The sequence below is a fragment of the Ammospiza caudacuta genome, chromosome 14 (genome assembly GCF_027887145.1).
Source record: "Ammospiza caudacuta isolate bAmmCau1 chromosome 14, bAmmCau1.pri, whole genome shotgun sequence".
Classification (NCBI taxonomy): domain Eukaryota; kingdom Metazoa; phylum Chordata; class Aves; order Passeriformes; family Passerellidae; genus Ammospiza; species Ammospiza caudacuta.
This window is the reverse complement of record NC_080606.1, coordinates 527,867-552,169: the sequence shown is the minus strand read 5'-3', so window position 1 is coordinate 552,169 and position 24,303 is coordinate 527,867. Positions and strand designations below refer to the sequence as shown.

The following is a 24,303-nucleotide window of genomic DNA, read 5'->3' as shown; positions in this document are numbered from 1 at the left end:
AACTGCCACAGTGGTCCTGGATGGTTGGACAGGGAAATTTATTTAGCAACTAAATTATCTATCAGGGAAATAAAAAGGAGTATTTTATCCTCATTATTATTAAATCTTAGTAAAACATGCTTTAGTAGAATATGTTTAGCAATGTTCCTGAGAGAGATGCCAAATAAGAAATATAGAATGAAGAAAGATCACTCTCTCTTTCTTAGAGTGAATCAGTGAGTAAGATTTACAAATTACTCTGATGCTTCAAATGCAATCAGCAGGTATCCTAGTCTTCTGTAAATGGAATGGATCTTTAAATTAATAGTGGTTCCATTTTAATGAATATTGATATTCAAGAAGAGACAGAATCAAAGTATGTCATTCCTTCTCTCCAAGTAATACACATGGCTATCTCAATGAAAAAAAATGAATAAGAATAAATTTATTACTATAAAATGGAACAATTCTAATTTCTAGTCTTTCTCATATGTATTCATATAATAGATGTCTGCTACATCCATATATACACACATATAATTTTTTTACTTTAAATTCTGGGGCCAAGGAACACTTCCTGCAGTTCTTAAGACTTCTTTTAGTATTCTGAATTCAAAAAGCAACAAATGTACTACTGTACCATGGCACAGATATGTGCTTTTCAAATTCATTACTGATAGACTACCGATGATAGACTCCAGAAACTCTGTTTTGTAAAACAAAGTTGTTTAAAAAAAAAAAAACACCAACAAAAGAAACAACCTCCCCCCAGAATTAAACCACAGCACTAAACAAACATTAGATAAGTTTGTAATATTCCATTCCATATGCACCTACTCGGAGAAGAAATAAGACCAGCAGCAGCCAGATCACAACGCAGGCATCATTCCTAGCTGAAACAATTATTTTTTTCTTGTTAGTTATGCATTAACTACTTAGGGTTACCTTGTCAATAAAGACAAATAAAAAGACAAACCACAAGCATTTTTTACAAAGACCTATAATAGATGTTTTTAGTATTAATCTGTACCTGTCAGCAGGTAGATCTGGCTTTAGAAGAATTGACTTGAGATACTCTCTTTCTGCATGATTATCTTCCTTATCTACATTTATCACTGCAAAGCAAATAATATAACTGGTTATCAATTGTTTTGCACCTAGTAGAAGAAAAAAACATTTTTTCACCTATTAGAAGAAAAGAACAAAATAAAATAAATGTTTATTTCATTTTCTTTTCTAAGGAAAAACAATGTTAGAATCAAATGTTAGAATCATGATCTACTGGTGTGTCACGGGCAGGTTTATATGAACACTGTCAAAAAAGATACAAAAGCAGCATCTAAGCATGTCACAAGGCTGCCACTTTCTATTAACAGCAATAGCAGCCATGATTTTAAAAGCCATGATTTTAAAAGGGTCTTTACTGCTTTGTATTTGAAGTGATTTACTGTATTTTCTTCCACTAAGGAAGCTAGAGATAATGTATGGCAAAGTGCATGTCCGTTTTGACAGCCTCAGTAATTCAATCCTCCTTTCCTGCCGCAGTATTTCAATAGAAGAAATCTTCAGACCAATGGACTGGAGAAAATCTGTCATCTATATTCCCTCTCAAGTGGTCAATGCCAACATAGCAGTCGTTGATGTGACATTTCTGATTAATTTCAGTCTTCAGCTACACATGGAACAATCCAATAGTCTACGAGTAAGAGGAAGATCTAAATGAGTGAATTTGGGAAGTTGCATTCTAAAATCAGGTTTGTAGATGGCAGCAATTTTAAAGATCTGACTAAGACACCTGCACACACTAAGACACACTTTGCACCTTTCTGCAAAGCCACTTTTATGTAATTATTTTAAAAAGAATGCTTAATTTGAATGTCTGTACTAAGGGTTTGTCACAAATGGCAATAACCCTAACCCTAACCCTGATTCACCCACTACAGAATAATCTCAGCTAAAAGTCCAAGACTGAAGCACTCAGGCACTTGGAATCTTAAATGAAAGAAAATTCTACCAGAAAGAAGAAGTTAATTGAAATATGATGACACAGCTGGGGAAATAATTAACAAGAGAATTTTAAATTATTACAATAGTTCTATGTATGCCAGTAGTGTAAATATAAAGTATTAATTGGCTATGTATTAGTATGAAAAAAGGATTAATTGTTAAAAAGTTGTCATTAAAAGAACACTGAGTATTTGCAAGCAGTGATGAAGTCCAATTACATATTCTCTCTTTTCAACTAAGTTTTAGATGTACAGGTTAGAATGTTTTTCTTTTGCTAAGATGTATCATCATGTACTGATAGAAAAATTAGATCATCATGCTCTTCTGAAAAGAATATATAGATTTTAGTTATGTATAGTCTAATTATGAAATTTATGCACTACCAGCATATTTAAATATGTTGTGGTGTTACCATTTTATATACCAGCCTCCTTCAGCATTTCATTGTATACTAGATAATTGCATACTTACCTCATTTCTTAAAAATCACTTTTAGTATTTCCCAAAATATCTGGAAAATCGGCAAATAGAGTTGGCACATAAAGAAATGCAACTATAATATATAGAAAGTAGGCTTTATTGCAGGTATTTTCATAATACAGATTTTAAGAGAAGAACCAAGCCTGCTCAGAAATACATCAGACTTACCAGTGCTATAGTTATAGTGAATCCTCTGACCACTAGGGGGTTTTGGAAGTGACAGTGGGGTCTCCTCCGCAAGGAAATTGTTTAATCTGCATTCTACAAACAGCTGCTGTATTGTTTCATCTTCTGTTATTCGTGACTCAGTAAGACCAAGTGATGTAATTTTAATCTGGATTTTTTCAACTTCCTATTTAAAAACAAAATATAAACATAATACAAATGATTTTTTGTTTCTTTAAGTGTTAACACAAAACAAACACACATATATATATGTGTGTATGTAAATCATCAGCTTTTTATATGACTAATACTGATTGATGGACATATAAAAAATGAGAATCTAAAGCTCCAGGGTTTGTAGCTAAGACTGTTATTGCAAGTGATACTGATTTCCATTTAATGATTAAAACGTTTTTGTAGTAGTCATAGTCTGCTGGTTATCTTTAGGTAAAAATGCTATCTGAATCACAAATTCCAGCTGTCATCATTTTTAGCTACACAGCAAAGTGATCCTGTAACTGCTTAAAATACTGTCAGTAATACAAGGTACTGAAGTTTTCCAAATAAAAGAGAATTGTTAGTACCTACTGCAGACTATACTACAAACAGTTCAATTAAAATCCATCAAATCACAAAATTGTTAGGTATGTAATGTAATAATGTATTTGCAAAGAATTCAACTTCATATAGTGAACCTTCCTAGTTAAATCAAACACACCTTACAAAGTTAATTTTAACATGTGATAATAAAAATAATATCCCAGTTGTTCTTCACTGTAGCCTTTTCTTATTATCTTTAACTGAAATTACATTCTTCTATTCCTTATATGAAATGGTTTCACACTGTTCTGCAAAGTCTGGAATATTTATGTACAGATAAATTTTAGTAAGTTTGATTTAGGTGGGCATGTCAGACTCAAGAGAAAGAGTCACAAAGATTTCCTGAAGTTACTCCGGGAAGAAAGAAAAGCCACAATGGTTTCAAAATTGGAATATGTAGGTGAGCATTCAATGATGATATTCTTCAAAGAGCAAAGAGAACACACTGGATACAGAAACGTTGAATGTTTTTTAAAACTTATTTCTTTTCAATTTATTACTTTCTTTTCATAACTTAATTAAAATATTTATTCTCTAGGGATAAATTTTGACAATTTTAATTTCTAAACTAAAATCACTTGAAGTACTAAATCACATTCAAAGTACTAGCTTTCTATATTCAGTCAGAATTCCAAATGAATGTTCTTATTTAATATGGAGATAGCTTACATTTTGCTGAGAAAATTATAAAACTAATCAAAATGAAAAGCAATGTATCTTATTGTAAAAATAACCACCATACAGAATAATTTCCATTGCTGTCAAGTCCTCTCAGTATTTGATTATGTAATTTTACCCCTCCTTTCAAAAGACTTTTCATTATGTATCCTATGACACTTTAACAGAAAGTCCAAAACTGGATCAATATTTCAATAAGGTTCTTCCACTATTCAGCAGGTACATGGAAATTCTACCAGGATGAGAGAAAAAAATCCACACCATTCTGTCTCTACTAATAAAGTTTCATGGCTTTAGAAATTTTTTCCCTAAAATCTAGTAAGTTAAATGGCTACTGAATGTCATTTAAGTGATGATCTTTGACTTGAATATGCTTTCCATATTCAATTTATAAATGAAATTAAACAAAATGAAGCATTTTATAATCAATCATACATCATAGACAAGAAGAAAAAATAAAGAAGCAACTGGTATAGTTTGATACTGGAAAATCTGTTAGATATGCCTGATGATCAATATATCTAAGAAATAACTATGAACTGTCTAATTTGCAACATACAAATAACCCTGGTGTAATCTTAGATTACTTATATAGTGTGGCATACAATTCATATTTATAGGATAATTAGCACAATAATCTCCAAAAATCACAAAACCTATTTACAGTATTTGAGTATCAGCAGGATAATTATCTCAAAAGATAAAAGGCAGTGATTTCTGATCTTAACTAAACAAAAAAGAATTCAACAGCCATTTTGACATGGTGTATTCTATAATCAACCCAAGAATTCAAGCAAAGTAATACTTATTTTTAAAATCCAACTTCTATCACACGTTGCCTTAATAGTGTACAGCTTTTACTGGTTTTATCTACTGTTCACAAACATGCACATTGTTACCAAGAAACAGATCAATGGAGGAATGCAGAAATTTATCAACCTGAAATATATCTACATACAAAATCCTCTCAGAATTGCTTTAAAATAATTTTGATAAAATAAAATACAGGATGACTAGAAAGGTATAGAGCAACTGTATTATAGTTTGACTTAATAGTGATGACTAGTATTCATTTTAGTTCTCAAAATTACACCTGAATTTTTTTTACATTTTACTTATAAATAATGCAATCTTCAAAGGTACCTTCTGTATTTTTCTGAAGAACATATAAGTGACAGCATTTCTACAAATCTACTGTAGTTGAAGACATGTACTTCTGAAAGATGTACTTTCTACACCTTAAAAAAGGAGCAGTATTTCTTATACATGTTTCTTGTTACTAGTTACAGAGCCTTAAAAAGAGCACTTAAAAACAAACCCCTACCTCTAGGATATCACATTGCAGAACATTTAAACCTGTTAATTTTAAGTACTAGTTTTATGGCTAAGATGGTTCAGTCAATGTTAGATCTAAAACTGTGAAATTTTTTTTTTGAGAACTATCCTATTGAAATACTGTTCAAAATAAGTTTTCCAAATTTATATCATGCTGTGCTATTTTGCATATACAACTTCTAGTCCTGAATTGCTGGTTTTAAGAGTAAGTCAAGAGATTTGATACTGTACATGTACAGCTTCATTGAAAACTCATGTTAGATACAGCAAAGCTACTCTTAGAGGATATTAGCATTAAAATATTTTTCTTAGTCTTACCAAATAATTGCCATGTATACTGTGACTCAGCTGTTTAATATTTGTGGATACTGGACTTGAAATAATACAGTCATCACTATCAGTTTTTATTGATTCAACAGCATCATCCTCTTGATGATCTTCTTGACCTTAAAAAACAAAAAATCAATGCAGGTAACACTCGCTATATTTTAGACCACCTAAGACTTAATAAGGAATCTGATAGCAATAAATTTCCTTTTCTAATATAAAAAGAGTAAGTGCCAGGTAAATCTTCTCTTCCTTGAAGAAGACTAACACTTTGAACTGATGACATTTAGAGTCATGTAATATGTATTTTTTTCTGGATTGTTAAAAAAAATAATAACGTTTTCCAGATGCAAACTGGTTAATAGAGTAAGTCCTGAAATGAACTAAGTATGCACAACTTTTAGCTTTATTTAAGAATATGGTCTGAATTTCCTCTGACTTCCTGTACCACCATGCATATGTAAAAGAAGAATGCATCTTTTTTCTTTAGTAAAAAAGTAGTTCTGTATGCAGGTGCATTACTTTTTAGAACATTGCAGAGCATTTTTTTCCCATGAAGCAAATTATAAGGACAACTGGTATTCAAAATCAACATTCAACAAGTTTTTCCAATCTTTTTAATGATTTCTTATGCAAAAGCTGCCAACAACTAAACATAAAATGTTAGCATTCTGCTTCTGATTTTATTTTAAACTTGGTATTATGGACTTGGTTATTGCTATAATAAACAGTTTAAACTTGGAGCTGGAACAGGTTGACCTGGCTTTTATAATCTTTAAATAAATCTAATAACTTTGTGTCACACATGTGATATAGCATCCTAGCCCTCTCACTCTCTGAAAGGATTCCAGTATCAGCATTGGCTGTTATATGTAGACAAAAAAAGCATATTCATTAAAAGAGTCTTTGGAACAGCATAGATCCAAGGGACAATATGAAGACATTTAAAATAGAAGCCAGGTTTCCTTTAATAATTTTACGAATCTAAGTCATATATCAGATTTTGCAATCAATTACAATATGGTTTCCATTTGGGGAGAAAACACATCTTATCTACCACCCCCACCCAGCTTCACCTGTAGCTTAGGCCAGAATATAATTTATGTCATGAAGTTTCTCATAATGAGGCAGCTTCCACTACTAGTAAGAAATGCTTATGAAAATGGAAAGAGAAAGATTTTTTCAGAAAATAAATCTACTTATTAATAACCATGAATTCTACCTTCTGGTTCCAATTCTTCAATTATTTCTGTCTCATCTCTAGAAGTAATCAATGTTAGGTCAGCCAATTGCTCCTCTGACAGATGAGAAAGCTCTTCTTTTTCCTGCTGAATTTCTTCAGCCATGTCCTTCACTTTGTCACCCAACAGCTGTTTAGCATCCTGTACCACATGCTACAGAAAAAGATAAACTTATAGTCTTTAAAAAACTCCTTGAAAAGCAGAAGTTACTGAAGTTCAAAACTTGAAGAGTTACAGCCCACATTCATTATCCAGAGCCTTTTAGCAACTGTATTGCTTACGCAGTGCAGGAAACAATGAGAAGGTGTCAACTGCTGTAACATATAATTAATATACAGCAGAAGGACATTTATCTAACTGCATTTGTGAAAACATAACTATTATAATGATTTGTACCTATCAACATATATACAGCCTGTTTGATTTCCAGTTTCATTTATATTTAACATTTTTCTACAAGTTCTACAAGACTCAGTCAAAAAACCCCAAAACACACACTGTACCCAAGAAGAACTTTTGATAGCTAAATTTACACACATAGGCCTGCACATAATTTTACCTGTGTGCATGTGAATTGATTTTGGTATGAATGTTACTATCTCAAATCTGTAGTTCGGCCATTATTATAAATGTAGTGAACCCTATGGAACTGCATTTTAAATGTCAAAGTACTTCCGTATTATTTTCAAATACAGATCCCTAAGTTAGGAATAAAACAAGGGGAAGCCTTTAATATGCAGTAGATAATTATTATACAAAAGTAGGTATAGATCTACTGGTGGAAAAGCATGTGGACAGAAAATGCCTCCTTTGCCTCCTTGCATTAGCATCACTGGTTCTTATTCTCTGCTAGAACTTTTATGTATGAGGCTGGACAATTCTCACAAGCAGTTTGGGTGAGACAAACCATTCATTCCACCTTTTAGTGAGTCTCCTTTTTTATTTGGTTTGGCATGTATCACATTGACAAGAAATTTTATTAAGAACTAGATTCTCTGCTATTGAGAGAATGAACTGGAAAATGAAACAGACTTCCCATTTTAATCTGTCGAACTTCTGTTTTTCTACATGGACACTTTCTTGCCATTTCATCACAAGACTCAGACATCAGAGAAGGCCCAGCTGTTTCATTATTTAGGCCTAATAGTACTTTTGTCCTTAACCAGAGAATGAGGTTTAGATCTTTAAAACGGCTAGAGGAGCTGCCACCCAAGAACAAAGATTTCTGATGGAGACCAAGTAGCTGTCTCACTTAGAAAATCCTAGTTCATGAAAAATTGTCAAACTTTGAGAAGCTATTGTTTGGACAGCTGAAGATATTTTGTGTGTGCAACTATCCGGCTAACATTTCAGTTTTTCATATCTAAGCTCTCAAAAGATTATATTCACCAACATTTGACTTTTTGTTTTTTAAAGTTGATAAATACAACTGATCGATTTATTATTCTTATTTTCAGTCTATATTCTATAGCTCTCAATGAAGTTCTAGTCATAGTAAACCAAACAGTAACAGAATCTGTTAATCAAAAATTGATATTAACATTTCAAAGAATAAATCCAATTAAGTAATTTATGAAAGGAAAAAACTCCACAACTAGTTTTTAATTAATGCAATATTATTAATATTATAATTATATGTAATAGATAAATAAAACCTTTTATAATTGCCTGTTGAAGAACATACCTTTACTTACTGGATTTACTTAAAAGACTAAACACAACCTATTTTTAGTACTTCCAATGCAAATTATTTCAGAAGAAAATTTACAAAATGCAGCAAATACATCTGAGTTAGTTCCATGTAGACTCTGTTAGACTCTGGAAGGATGTACAGATGACAGTGTATGCCAAGTTAAGAAGTATCATTATTTTCAGAATGTGTGCGATCTCAGCTGATAAACTTAATTTTCGAGGTGACTCTGAACTGTGTCAAATTGTGTATCCCATTAGTACAACAGACAGGATCTGTTTGGATTAAGCCGGTTTCTATAGAGGCACTTATATGCAGTGCAAGTGGTACACAGCAGAAAGACACTTGAATAATGCAGACAGTTGAGAAACACAGCGTAGAGCGAGCTGATTGGTCCTGTTAGAATCTGCCCTAAGCCAGTGGAAATTGAAACTTGTAAACTGTGGATATCAAGCAGTTCTGAGGGAGTCACACAAATATCACTGCATTGCGTTCTCCACCTCTATGCAGTACTATGCTATCATTCATTGCCTGGGACAGTGCAGTATTGTGCTGCTAAAATAATCCAGCATTCTTAATTATTAGTTCTACAAATTGCCCATATGGAGCTACAAGTAGCCTTTCATGCTTCATTGTGCATGACAGAAATACTTAGAACTTACTGCCATCTGTACTGCACTAAGATCCAGAAAAGAGACTCTCTTGTGTGCTTGAGCTGCACGATGCTTCATTTTGAGTGTTGGAGTCTGCAATAAACAAATATATTGAAGAACATTTATTACCATCTTATTTCATAGCAAATTATGAGGAACTCTTAATTTTTTTCAAAGCCAAATCTAATGGCACTAAATTTAATTCTAATCAGATACAATTTAACAGAATTCATACACAACATACTTCTCAGATTACATCATGGAACCCATGGAGATTTTATATATAATATAAATTTACATAATGGAATAATATAAAACATCAGAGTTACTCCAGACATAGAATATTCTAAAGAGCTTAGGTTAAAATAAGCCCACTAAAAACTCTAGTATTTTAATTTTTGCATTTCAACCTGTTTGCTTTTATTTCTTAAATGAGTGTTAAAGATGTTTGAAAGTCCCTTTTTTCCTGTGGCCCCAATTTAAATGTGATTGTAAAGTGAATTTTATTTTCAAAACGCTCTTCAATATCCAGCTAAAAAACTCAGTAAAAAACCCATTGTGAAGGAATTTCAATCTCATAATACTCCAATGTTAAGGACTTCAAAACCTTGTTGAACAACTGCTTCACCCACTCTATGTATCCAACATCTAGTTGGTTTAAAATTCATGACTACGATACTATGAGTATTATCTGCCACTTACAGCTCAAAAAAATGAAATAAAATGTCAAATGTTATAGTGACAATTTCAGTAAAAATAAGTAAGTTTAAGACTTTGCCTCTTCAGAAAAGGGATAATTCAACTAGTTCTTGATCTCTTTATATGAAAAACTGCTAAAGTGTTTTCCAGTTCAAGAATCTTTAACTTTATTACACTCTGAACATATCAACCCTAGACCTAAGCTATTTGAACTTAAAAAGAAAGAATGGAACAGTTTATTTTATCAAAACTATTGCAGAATCAGAGAATGGCTTGGATTTGAAAGGAACTTAAAATTTAGTCACCAACTCCCTGCCATAGGCAAGGATACCTTCCACTATATCAGGTGCTCCAAGCCCCATCCAACCTGGCCTCAGACACTTCCAGGGATGGGGAAACCCCAGCTTCTCTGGGCAACCTGTCCCACTTGAAGAACGGCTGGAGTAGCGTCAGCAGAGGGACAGGCTGGACATCAAGAACAGGTTCTCTGCACAGAGGGTGGTTGGGCACTGAACAAGCTCCCCAGGGAATGGTTATGGTCCCAAGGCTGCCAGAGCTCTGGGAACATTTGGACAATTAGGATTGTCCCAATTTGCATTTGGAGCATTTGGGATTGTTGAGTTGTCTGTGCAGGGCCAGGAGGTCAACTCATTCATTCTGATGTGTGCCTTCTAATTCAGCCTATTCTATGATTCTATGAAGAATTTCTGCCTTCTAACCTAAATCAACTTTCCTTGAATTTGAAGTCATTCCCCCTTGTCCTGTGCTCTTGTAAAAAGCCTCTCTCCAGCCTTCTTGTAGGCTTCCTTAGATACTGGAGGGCTGCAATTAGGTCACCCTGAAGCTTCTCTTCTCCATGAAGTAATTCTCTCTGTCAAGTACAGACCCAAACATACCTTGGATGGTTGTTCATGCTTCCTAAAACTGGGCATTATCCCATATCCCAGAATCTTTGACCTCTGTTTGTAGGGAAGAATAGCTTGGTCCATAGGAACTTGCAACCTGATCCAGTATTCTACAGTACCATAATTTTGAATGTGTCCTGCTTTTCCTAAGGAATAAATAGAGGATTGCAATAATTTTCTTTTCAACATTGAGGTATGTTACTTAAAAGCTAGGAAAAACCAGAAATGCAAGATTTATAGAACAGCCACAAATTAAAGATTGTGCCTATGCATTACACCAGTGCTTGTGGTGTGACATCTGTAGTTCATCTTAGAAATAGAAACAATTCCTCAGGCTCCCACTGTATGATCCAAAATCAAAACATAGCCATTTTCCCCTACTTATATATTTGGTATGCAATTCAAATTACTGGCAAAGGTACCACTGTACAATGTCTTATTAAACCAGATTCTCTACAACAGTAGGCAGTTAAGAGGTCACTGAATATGCTGATCTGACAAAATGTTTCTAGAAGAAAAAGTAAGCTGCAAAGAACATTCAAGACATCTTACAAGTGTCTTGTCCAGGATACCTTAATATTATTTTAATATAATGAATATGAATTTGCCTAAAACAATCCACAAAATGTAAATAAACACCCTCCTAGATTATGCTACTATATATATTATTAATCATAATCACCATAATTTGTACCTTTTTCACTATTATATGGCAAACTTTGTATTACCAGTTTAGATTTAACCATTTCTTCCTTTGTTTATGATAAGGAAAGAGAGGATATACTTATGACATTTAGCCCAGATACAAAGCATTGATGGGCAAAGTGGGGTGCCTCCTTTTTTGGGTTTTTTCCCTCTTGCCCTGGGGCTATATGCCATTATGGGCAAAATTGTACCCATTCCGGCTTTCCACAAATGTTGGCAGAACCACAAAAACATGCTGCACATCCAACAGAAAATAGCATTCTTGTATAAACATTTTTTTTCTTTTGAAATAGTAATGCACAAATTCATTTTTGGTCAAATATGCATTATTTATCACTTGGAATATAGTGACACCTAATCAAACAGAATACTTTGTGAGATCTTAAATACCAACTAAATTTGCTGTGTTGTAGATCTTGCCTTCCTTTTCCAAGATTTCCTGGAACTTAAGCTGACAAGAAGCAATTGTTTCATAATCTATGCCATACGCACGATGAACCTCCAGTGTGATGCTGTTTTCCTGTATATAGTGAAAGAAGCTATCATCAGACTGCACAAGAAACTGAGAAGTGAAGTCATATGATGGGGTCTTCCCATGAACTACTGGGGTTATCTGAAGTTCAAAGTCATAGAATGCGTAAGTACAAAAGGTTGCAGGTTCCCAGTCACCAAAAGTGTGCATAGCTTCAGAAGAGAAGATCACTTTGCTGATATGAATTTCAAAAAGGTTCTCTCCTCTTTCTAAATGAACAGTTTCAACAAATCCTTCCACTGGATCATTCAGCAATACTTCTTGTCTGGACTTAAGTGGTTTTGTATCATACACAATGTCTCCTAGTTGGGCTGCAACAGATAAAATAGAGTTTATAATATGATTGTCTTTTTAAAAACTCAAATACAATTAATGACTGAGAAGAAAGGATGAAAGTATAATTCAATTATATTAACAATGTTACTTTCATAAAGGCATTATAAAAAATAATTCATACACTGAATGCCCACTGAGCACACTGGCAACAATCAAGAATACTTCCTCAATGGATCTGCCTCAGTACGCATAGACACAGGCCTCTAACAGTTATTATCAGGTTATAAGGGAGTGAAAAAGGTAAAATTCAGAAGTCTTATGCAATATTCAAAGTAAGTATCACTATACAAATGTAGCAGAGATTTAAGATACACATTTTAGTAGGGTTGATCTAAATTTGCCAGAGAAAGAAATAATACATCTGACTTTTAATATATGTTACATCTTGAGTGGATAGAACTATCAGCAAAGACCATCACATGTTTCCCAGCTTCAGGTGATGAGTGGTTAAAAAGTGATTAACACAGGTCGGATGGGGCTCTGAGGAGTCTTCTAGTGGAAGGTGTCCTGGCCCTGGAATGGGTTTGGAATAAGATGGATTCCAGCCCAAGCCATTCTGGAATTGTATGATTCTAAGAAATCAAAATACATGCTTACAGAATTAGGACATAAACCATGATGCAATAGATGCAACTTGGAGACAAAATGTGAAAATTGTTTCAACATCAAAGTTTGTAAAATATCCTATTTGAAGCTTTCTATGCATCTTTTACACAGTGAAGCCCAAAAAAAAACCCTTGAAATTCATCCTGTTTAAATACTATGTCAATATATTATACCAAGACTTGGGGGATTTTAGTAACACAAAGTGATTCTGCAATGATAGTACTGTAAAGTAAAAGGTTGACCATAAAAGTATGATTTATTAAAAAAAACAAGTTTGGTAATTTTATTCTTATTCAGCAATAGCTGCAATATAAAAACCAGTTTGTTGGATTTGGTTTAATTATTAACTGTCATTTAAGTCAATGAAAATTAGCTGGAATAGGAATCTTTCCATGAAAGAACTGACCTTTCTAGTAGTTTTAGGAATGGAAAAGTGCTTCACCTGGAGAATAAATTTAAAACAGTAATTTGGAAGAGATAAAATATAAAAAAATTAGTGAAGAATATAATTTAAAGATACCTTCTAGTTTTCTGATACGTGCAGCTCTAATATCGAGAAGATGGGTATACTGTTCCAATTTTAACTCATAATCTTTCTGTAGATTTTCCATCTTTCTTGTCATTGTTTCTACTTCAGTCTGAAAAACAATTGCATGTAAAAAGAACTTCTTAGAATTGTCTGTACTGATGTTGTAAATGCTTTTGGGTACAAGTTAAAATACAATTAGATTTGAGGAAAGAACATTTAGAGTATGCAAAAATAGCAGTTTTTTACTTATCAATACAACAAATCAGTTCTAATGTCAGCAAAATCTAAAAACATCAACAGGAAAAACAGAGTAGCTTTTATTTAGGACAATATACCTAACAGTTTCTTTAATGATTTTGTTATTTTAAATGCTAATTAATTAAATGAAAAGTCAAAATATGATCTGCACTACTCCAACAGTGGAAGCAGAAAGAAGACAGTGAAAGCAGAGTGGAGGTATGGAAAAGGAAGCTTATTTGATAAGCACATTTTCTTGTGAAGACCTGGTAGAAGCTCAGAGATAACGCTCAGAGACAAGGAACAGTCTGAGGGTTAAGGGCAGGATAAGCTAAAAGACTACAATTTATTCACTTGGATCTCACATTTTTTAAACAATATCTTAAGCAACAACAGATTTTATGTTTGGTTCCCTATGCACAGACTGGCTTTGTTGCTGAATTTGCAAGTTTTAATTATTACAAGTGTTAGAGCTACAAAGGTTAAAATGTTATTATCAGGTTATTTCCCACTGTGAGTAGATTTAGTACCTGGTAATTTTTGCTAATTTTATGCTGCACAAGTAACAAATTCCTTGTCTTTTCAAGTTCTTGCACAGTTTCCACATGTGTTAACTGCAGCTCCTGCATGGAGTATTCTACATCTTTATGGATATCATCTTCCACTTTTTCCAAGAACAGAAGGTCCACATTCTTTTGTTGCTTTCTATCCTGGAGTACATTAGAAAAATTATAAGAAAATAATTTTGCAAAAGATTTGCATGCATTTGTGCATGGCTTAATGCAACACTGGCATGTACTCTTGGTACAACAGTAAGGCAGTAAGCAGAACTTTATAAACTTTAAGCACATAGTAACACAAAAATAGGAATGAGGTAGACTAGAATGTGTCAGGATTGTTTTCAGCAATGTAATTTCACAATTATCAGGAACCAATTAAAATGTATCAGATATTCAGAAGCAATCACTCCTGTCAATCCAATGAAAATACAAACAGATATATCTGCCTTTCTCATAATTAATAATCCTGCCTCCATAAATATACCTGAATTATTATTCTCAAGTCTACATTCCTTCTGTTATTAATACTGGGGAGCTAGTTTTCATTGAGGTTTTCTGTATTTTTGGGGTTTTTTTTAAATTATCATTATATAATCATCATTACAGTAAACACTTCCTCAAGAAAATGAAACATAAATTACCCAAACAGTGTAAACATTGCAAAATTATTTGTTCACTGATTTCTTCCTCTCATTCCATTTTTAATTTATGCAAAAGAAAAAAGAATAGAGTATTTTCTGAGTATTTTTGTTTTTCTGTTTAATAATCAAAGATAAGTTCCTAAGGTAAGTTCCTCTGGTACTGCTATACTGCATACTGGAATTTCCATGCTTATGGTATACTTGCATCAATTACAGAATTCATAAACAAAATCAGTTTTAGTAAACATTATAGGGATCACAAGATGCTGTGATAAGTCATTTAAGTGAGAGAAGAGAGAACCTAAGTTTTTTTTAAATGGCTGTGAATCTGATTTAATTCTCCTTTGTTATTATAATGAACTATTTACATAAATTAAGATTTAATTCTGGCAATCTTTTCATCTTCCTTTCTGATTAACTGTAACTAAAAAATGACAAGACGAGTAGTTAATGCCTCATTTGAGCTTGAGGTATTAACTACTGAAAGATGCTCAAATAATTCAGCCCTTGAAAATTCCAGGTGTGTAGAAAGCATACAATGGTCAGCCAAGGGTTTAACAAAAGAAAAAAAAAACCCAACAAAACCAACAAACACACCTTGCACAAATGAGAAAATAGGAGAATGCAAAATATGGAATTCTAGAATGGTTTGGGTTGAAAGGGATCCTAAATATTATCTAGTTCCAACCCCACATTCTTTGTAAGATACCTTTATAAGTAATAGGGTTTAATTGAATTCTGCCACACCAACACCACATTCCTGAACTTTAATGGAAAGGTGTTACCAGATGTGAATTGAAGAAATACATTCAGAATAACAAGATACATTCTCACTAGACATGATATTTTGCTTGATAGCATGAATAAATAAACACTTACTTTTCTATATTTGACTAGAAGAAAGTATCAAGAAGTATCTGCACTATGCATAAAACATAGAGGGTTTTTTTTCCCTCCTATTTGAAACAAAAATACAGTTTACCTTGGTTAAACACTTCACTTGATTTTTCAGATCATCTAGTTGCTGTTTTTGTTCCAGGTAGCGCAACTGCAGGTCTTTGTTGTCTTGCATCAGCTTTTCCTTTTGGTCTTGATATAGAAGAACAAAATATTACACTTAATTCAACATAGTTAAAAAAATTGCAAACTTGATTTTTTCATATTCATATATGCATGAAAATTTCATTGCAAAATGCAGAAACTAATGTATTTTGTATGGGGAAATATTTGTTTCCTTGTTCTGGTTAGGATAGGGTTAATTTTTCCAAGACGTCAACTTTTACTGATACAATCAATACTTCTCTATTAAGACAATAAAAAAAATTGTACTTATTAAATAGTATACTCTGTAGAACAGTACTATAAATAAGAACAACAAATGCAGCAATTAATGAGATTTTATTAATGTAAAATAAAAAGTACCTAGACATAACTAAGTAAATATATACACTGTATGAATTTATGAGTGACAACAATCCTTGCTATAGGAATTGTTTCAACTTAGATTTTGTATTAGCCTATTTCAGTCTTTTAAAACCTGAATGAAACACTACTGTTAGTAAGCTTCAATGAAGATGAACCAAACAGCTATTGTAATTTATGGCTGAGAATCTGGGAAATACTGGTAAGACAAGAAACACAATGTCTAAGGGAAATGAGGCTGGTGGAAGGGTGATCTAGCTTCTTTAAGTACTATATTAAAAAAAAACCAGAAAACATAGTTAGAGTCTTACTCTATTTTCTATCTAAATACATTTCTTTCAAGTATTACAAGTATTACAAACATTATGATGTTATGGCCAGAAAAATACTACTAAAACAATCAGATCAAATTACAGGATTATTGTAAAAAGGATATACAGAAGGAGGACACAGAAAATGTCAAGATGATGTTGGTCTCCTGTAACATTAAGAATTTTCAAGGCTTCATTTATTTTACCATCTTTCTTAGACATGGAAAAGCTTAGAAAAAAGACTCATATGCCAAACTACAAAGGCTAGACAAAACATTATTTCTAGACTAGTTCTAGGCAGTACTTTAATACAAGCATTAATTTCAATTCTTGTATTGAACTTTAAAGAGGAATGAGTAGCAAAGTCAGATACTCTGAAATATGTGACTGAAGAAAGTTATACTGCCTATGTTTGGTTAAAGACGGAGCTGTAATCAAATCCTATATACAGAGGCCTAGAAGGATATTAGAACATCTACTCCAGCTGCAGAAAGTCAATTAAATAGAAATCAGAAGTGTAGTACTCCAGTGTTTCAGTTTAGGAGTACAACAAGCTACCTGGGGAAGGGATGGTAAACACCTGACAGTTGAACATGATGGCCACAGGAAGGAGAGAAGATGGAATGCCAGGTTTTTCACAATCATGCTACAAATAACAACTGTTAGTATGTCATAACTTCATAATAACGTAGCTTAAGGCATCTTTATTTTAGTATCAATTAAGGCTAATTTTGCAAATGCTTACTGTGATCAAATAAAATATTTAAATATTCAATCTGGTATGTGAAGTCAGCAGAGCTACTGAGAATCCTAATGGTACGCATGTGCTGAACTCAACCCATTATCATAAGAATTATTCACAACAAGTTGGCCCACTTCATTCCATGAATTGTTCACAGAAATACACCTCTTAAAAATACACATTTGAAGAATCAACTCTAAACTAACTATCTTCACTTTCTGTCTGTGCTTGTCTTTTGTAAACTTCATATTGCTACAGTAAACAGTGCTGAGATTAAAATAAAGATTGCAAGGTCAGTATTCACTAAGAAGTTGTCTTACAGCATGACGAAAACACGTATGAAATAATCTGTTCATTAGATTAAAAGACAACTGTTATTTTAAATGTACAATGCTGTAAATAAAAATTAGTATATACTGAAAATAAAAACAAATCTGAATTAATGAAGGACAAACATTGCCAAGGGGCTATATGGGCTTCACATAGCTTTGTACAGTGAACAGAATAGTGGTTTATAATTTGAGAGAGACTGTCAGAAGGGTCTCTTTTCCACAAGAACTTTCAGTGTAGAGAAGAAAAGAAATACTGAATAAAGAGTAAATACGAAAACCCAACAGATGAAGAATAAATGCAGCTGAAATTATATGAGCCTCATTCAGCTCATATTCTGTATTGGGTCATATTTTGCACTTAATAAATAGTCATAACTTAGGTATATTTAGCAAATGTATACTTAAAATGCAGCTTTGAAAACACCAGCAACAGAGATTCCACTTTTCTGGGCAGTACATCTCAACTCCAACATGGGTATACTCTCACATTTTGAGAAAATACTAGTTTTCTCAGAAATATACCTCTTTCTACTTTGATCTTGTCAAGGATTTCATTTTTGTCTGCTAGATCATTTTTGATAGCTGCCTCTAGTTTAGCAATTTGCAGTTTCAGTTGCTGTTCCTTTGATTTCCATTGCTGTTCATGGGGCAGACTGAAGACACTGCAATAAAACATATATGAAAAACTTTTAGAAATCAGCTTCAGCAGAAAACAATCAAGGAGAAAACCTTTTAGCACCACAGAGACCACTGTGGCTGAGGAATCATGTAAACATGTTGGTCGGCTGCTCTTGAAACCCAGGTGGCTCTCTCAGGATGGAATTAAAAACCATAAAAGATTTGTGGGATGAGCAAAGGAACTGACCTTAATTTACAGCTCCAAAGTTAAAAAAAGTTGGTAGCATGCAACATTTGTGGGACTAGGAAAACAACTGAGATTCATATCTCAGAATAATCCACAACAGCAAAATTCAGCAAGTGACAACTACAAAACTAGGGTTTTTTTGTGTACAAACCCTCTTAATGTAGAGAACTGGAATCATCCACCTGATTTCTTTAAAATTTGTGAGACATGCAGAACCTCAAGTCAGTTGCCTGGTCAAAGAAATATTGACCACAAAGTGACAACAGTTTTCTCATACTCTAAAACAATTCTGCTACTGCTTAAGAAGTGCATATAAAGTAATCTTTCTCCTACTTGAAGAAATAAAAAAAAAAGTGGGAGAAGAAATTAGAAAAACTATTTTGCCTTTAACATTATTTGCTTGTAAACTGCCAATCTACTTGCAAACACTGCAGGGGTACAGAATCAGAACTGCTGAAACCATAACAAAATGTGTAACTCAGACTGAAATAAAAGTAATTATATTATGTAATTTACAGTATAATTCCTTGCAGGTAAAAAGAAAAAGCAATGTAATGTGCTTTCTTAGCCAGTGAGTACTATGCTGTTCATATTACTGTTGCTCAACTCTTGCATTCTTATTGACTGGAAAAATGTCCACCTTAACAAATCATAGACCAGTTTTATTCATTTACACATTCTGTGAAAAATCATAAACTATGGGGTCTTCTTTAAACAAAGGTATCAGTTCCTCAACTCTTTCCTTTGCAGAAGCTCACCAGTTAACAAATATTATATTTTATATACATAAATGTATTAAAAAATCTTCTGGAATCTATTTTGCAGCCCATCTCTCCCAGACATCTATGCAACAAGCCTCAAAAAAAAAAAAAAAGAAAAAAAAAAAAGAAAAAAAAAAGAAAGAATTGTTGCAGAAGGGACAGCCCACAGAGCCCTGTAGACTGTACCTGTAGACTCAAAGAGAATGCCTGCTCTGATGGGTGACTACATTCAGTGATTCTGAGTACTTGTAAGTGCAGTTACATCAAAAATATTTCAAGAATGACCTTAAAGGAGAAAAAAAAACTATAAGAGCATGAATTGTAGACTCTGATTTATATGGAAGGATCTTCTTAAAAACTGTTTTATTTCCCAGTATTTTGTCATTTCTTCATAGTATACCTAAACTCTTTAATACATTTCTCCAGGCACAGAACATCTTACACCTTGACAGATTATCTTTTACAGCATGCATGAACTTATGGAATACTTCTAAGTCCTGCAGTAAAATAACAATAATATTTTACTCTCCTATAATTTTGAAGATAATATGCAGGGAATATAATGCACTGCACCCACTATCATTCCATAATACTGTCTAGGTATAGAAAAGATACAGTGTGTTCTCTAACTGCTTAAAGTCTCATTGGTCCCATAAGGAAAGAACAAAGCATATCAAAAAAGGTATCAAATACCCTTAGTTTTCACACTTCTGAAAGTGTTTTCACATTTCAGTGACAACTGTATGTGCATTTGCTAGCTTTGGGTACAATAATTTCACATAAAGATGTGGCTACATCTATTCCAGTTTTTTGGAAGACTATACTGTCAGAGAAACCATAAAGAGTTACTATGATGGCAGTTCAAGATCTCAGTATTTAAATGAAGAAGATTTCAGAAGACAGATTTCCTCCAAGCCTATGTAATGCTAATGATTACATTTAAAGTCTGATGTTTAATGATTATGCTTAATGTAATGTTTTAGTTTGAATTGAGTCCACTTGTGTTGTTTTTTCGTTTGAATTTAAGATTCACATGGAAAATCTGTCACATCTACGGTATTTCATCAGAGTAAAAGCCATGTGAATAAACTATAATGGTCAACTACACTGGGCACTGTTTCTTTTGAAAAAATTTAGGCATTTTCAGGTTGGCATTACAAGGTCATATGAAAACCATCTTCCAAACCCTTTATCAAAATGTATTGTTTTCTTGGACAAAGAGTAAGTAATAAGAGTCAACTGACAAATTCATACTTGTTCTTTGCAAACTTTACAGGTGCAGTTCTGCAGTCTTGTCTTTGGCAAAATTGCTATCAACTTCCCAAAATTAACATCAGCAAAGGATGGATTTGTGCGTCTTTTCCTCTATTAAAAAGATTTATTAATGATCTAGCACCTGTGGGCACTTCCTACCCACCACTAGCAAAAAGTAAGCTGCAGTAGAGTTCCATTGTGAAAATAAGAAACTGGAAAAGCTAGCCATTAAACAGTGGTTATAATGAAATTATCAATTTCTCTAATTTCTTGTTAATCAATGTGCTGGTTTTGGCTGAGGCACAGGTACTTTTTGTTCCTAGTGGTTGGTATGGGGCTGTGTTTTGGATTTGTGCTGAACATAGTGATGATAATACAGAGATGCTTTTGTTACTGCTGAGCAGGGCTTGGAGATAACCAAGGCCTTTTCTGGTGTTCAAACTGCTGTCCTGGGGAAAGGGCTGGGGGAGTCTGGGAAACTGGGAGGCGACACAGCTGGGAGAACAGATCAAAGGAATATTTTCTAGTAGTTAAAGTGAGAAGAAGGAGGAGAAAGGGAGGACATTTGGTGTGATGGTGTTTGCCCTCTGAAGTAACTGTAAGGTGTGATGGGGCCCTGAAGGTGTGAAACAACTGCCTGCCCCTGGGAAGCCAGGAATTAATTCCTTGTTTTGCTTTCCCTATTAAACTGTCTTTATCTCACTGCACAGTTTTTCTAGCTTTTACTCTTTAAATTCTCTCACCAGTCCACTGGTGGGGAAGTGAGCAAGGGCTGTGAGTGGCTTGGTGGCTGGCTGGAGTAAAACCACAATATGGAATGATGAAACATTAATCAACGTTTAAATGGGACTATATGAAAAGACAGATCATTTTAGATAAAAGAACAGCCATATTGTAGGTTACTACATAGTAACAGAAGCATATTTAAATTTATTTAAACATCTTAAATTCTCTATGACCTAAGTAGAACAGGAATATCATAAGTTGATTTCTCAGTAAGTGTTACTTTTCTGCATAATGATAAAAGAGAGAAAGAAATCCTAATCAGTTTCTTCAATCAAATTTTGGAGAAATCTACAACAATGAACTTAAGTGACAGACAACTGATCAACTGCCCCTATACAAATCTCTGAGTATCATGATAATACAACTGTTACATCTCATAAGTAAAAAAGTATTTTAAATTATTTGTACTCACCATTTTTCACTTCTATAATTTTTAATTTTACCACAAACAGTACAGGAAGTATAAGAAATATTGTAAGAATTCTAGAAACAAAAATTGGTATCACTCACATTGTATTTAGTCATTGGTATTTTTTTGACAGACATCACACTGACAAGCCAAACACTTTAATAGGAGAAATAATTTCAATATAAGAAAATATGTTAAGCATTTTACATACTTTCTGAGGCAGTCGTTAACTCTAAGACACCTCTCTTATTATGTAACCCTCTTTAGTGCAATAAAATCACAGTTTCACAATAAAGGAAAAGCTCATTTGAAGGTCATTTTTTTCTTTCATATGCTTGTGGCAATTGGCCAGAATTACTTATTTCTGTATCAGTAGTTATGAAATGATAGATATTAAAAAAGAAACAAACCACGCCTCAAAAGTAATTAGTGGAAAAGCTAAATATCAGACTTTACACAGGTTCACTGTGAAGTGCTGGAAGAACTTTTATCCCACTGACAAAAATTCAAACACCTCTTTGTTAAAAAAAAACCCCAAGAAACAATCCCAAAACCCAAAATAAATCCAAATTAATATCTCTACCTAGAAGTATCCTTCTTTCAACAATAACTTTAAAGAAAATAATGAGAAGTTCAACTAAAAATTCTTTCATTTATGTTCAAAATAAAGTAACTCCTACTTATTTTTAATTTCGTTTTTAAAAGTAGTGTCCTATTGTTTCAAGAGTATTAGAACAAGTTGGTCCATTTAAACAGGGCAGATGAAATACAGGCACAGTACCATGAATGTTTCCATATACACTTACTGATATGATAAACTGGAGCACAAACATATTTACATGTGTGCACAAACACTCAATAGCCATATTCCAGCACTTAGTGTATGAAGTCCTACTCAACAGGACAGGAACCTAATTTTTTATATACAGAATCCATAACTTACCTGTTATGCAGCTTATCATAGTTTTCCTTCAACAGTTTGTTCTCATTTTCTAGATCATTTATTCTTTCCTGTAACTAAAATGAAGAAGGAAGTTTTTTTTGATGCACAGCACAAAAGCAGATTACAATGAAAGTGTGAAGACAGATAGTTAATTATTTGTAGGCATTGTCAAGCTATTATTTGTTCTTTTTATACAAAATCAGCATCACAGAATATTCTGCGTTGGAAGGGATACAAGGATCATCAAGTCCAATTAAAATGAATTGCCCATTTGGTGATGAAAACCACAACCTTGGCAGTATTAGCATCCTGCTCTAATCAAAAGAGCCAATCTCAGGGTATACATGCAAAATAATATAAAAATCTAAACGTCTAAGTGTATTACTGACATGTTAAACAACACATTCTTGCTTTCAAAACATTCACTAAAGCAAGACATAACTTGAAAGCTATGAGATAGCAAGAAGATACCTTCATGCATTACAACAGTTTAAAGGTTTGGAGGAACTATCTTTGAGTTACTTCTTGGTAAACCTGGTTCATGCAAATACATTTAAAATAGGTAAACCAGGTGGTGAAACTAAATTTAGTACAAAATGTAACAGAAAAACAAGTAAGACTGCAGACTCTTACTCCTCATGCATTGAAGAGAATGAGAAATAAACCACTTGATTTTTAGCCCTAAGTGTGGATGACATCCATAGAGAGCCTCTAGACACAGAAACAGAAGTAACCGATTTGAACTGCTAAATCAGATATAACACTATAGTATACTGGAATTAAATCAGTACACTATAGTGTTATATCTGATTTAGCAGTTCAAATCAGTTGAAAGAATACTAATCAGGTTGAAAGAATACTAAAAAATATTACCAATAAATTAAGTATCATTTTCTTTCAGTTAACAAACCACTTGTTCTCTATCAGAATTGACCTGGAATCTTATACCTTAACCTCAAATATTGTCCAAACACTGGTGCAGCGACTATGCGGCACAGGGATCAAGTGTGGTTGATTTTCTACCAAATGCAAAGCAGCAGCAGCCACTGTCTTTTTCTCTTTAATGGGATAAAAGTATATATATCAGTAGTATATATATATATCACCATGTCAGTCTTCTAAATGTATTTGAAACATCTATTCACATTTTCACAATTAAAAGGTATCTCATCATTAACTCTTCCCTTATCTGTATGTACTTCAAGTAGATTCAAGATCTCCTGAACACAATCTCACCTCTTCTGTCCTTCTGTTTGAAATAGTTACTGTCTGCAATTCTTTTTGAAGATGAAAGCACTTTAACCGCTCCTCTTTAAGCTGAACATTCAGTTCATCACCTTTTGCTAATAAAGCATCATGGTTGGTCTTCAAGTTCTTTAGGTTCTGTGAAAAGGAAGGAAGGAATATCAAAATCAGACCTTGTAGAATGTTCCCACACTGTGTATTTCAACACGGGGCTCTCAAGGTGCTATTGAGTAGATGTTCTCAATGTGATCAGCAAGACACGTTCTTGAACTAAGTAACTAAAAGTAACTTTCACTTCCCACGGCCCACAGAAGGTGACCTGGTTGCC

The 24,303-nt window shown here is 33.3% G+C and overlaps 1 protein-coding gene across 2 annotated transcripts in view; it reads right to left on the bottom strand.

Annotated features, from left to right (window-relative positions):
• The window catches only part of RPGRIP1L (RPGRIP1 like), a 43,410-nt gene that overhangs the window by 5,564 nt on the left and 13,543 nt on the right, over positions 1 to 24,303 (bottom strand). The window contains exons 9-21 of one of the 2 annotated variants that reach the window (XM_058814124.1): positions 23,967 to 24,113; positions 22,731 to 22,804; positions 18,235 to 18,374; positions 15,888 to 15,994; positions 14,235 to 14,414; positions 13,459 to 13,576; positions 11,855 to 12,307; positions 10,751 to 10,905; positions 9,165 to 9,248; positions 6,794 to 6,965; positions 5,563 to 5,690; positions 2,635 to 2,818; positions 1,010 to 1,094 (exon numbers count right to left, since the gene is read on the bottom strand). In XM_058814124.1, coding sequence (XP_058670107.1) covers positions 1,010 to 1,094; positions 2,635 to 2,818; positions 5,563 to 5,690; positions 6,794 to 6,965; positions 9,165 to 9,248; positions 10,751 to 10,905; positions 11,855 to 12,307; positions 13,459 to 13,576; positions 14,235 to 14,414; positions 15,888 to 15,994; positions 18,235 to 18,374; positions 22,731 to 22,804; positions 23,967 to 24,113 — 2,027 coding nt within the window. Of the gene's footprint in view, positions 1 to 1,009; positions 1,095 to 2,634; positions 2,819 to 5,562; positions 5,691 to 6,793; positions 6,966 to 9,164; positions 9,249 to 10,750; positions 10,906 to 11,854; positions 12,308 to 13,458; positions 13,577 to 14,234; positions 14,415 to 15,887; positions 15,995 to 18,234; positions 18,375 to 19,540; positions 19,624 to 22,730; positions 22,805 to 23,966; positions 24,114 to 24,303 lie in introns of those variants that run through there. The other variant, XM_058814125.1, reaches the window with a different exon arrangement.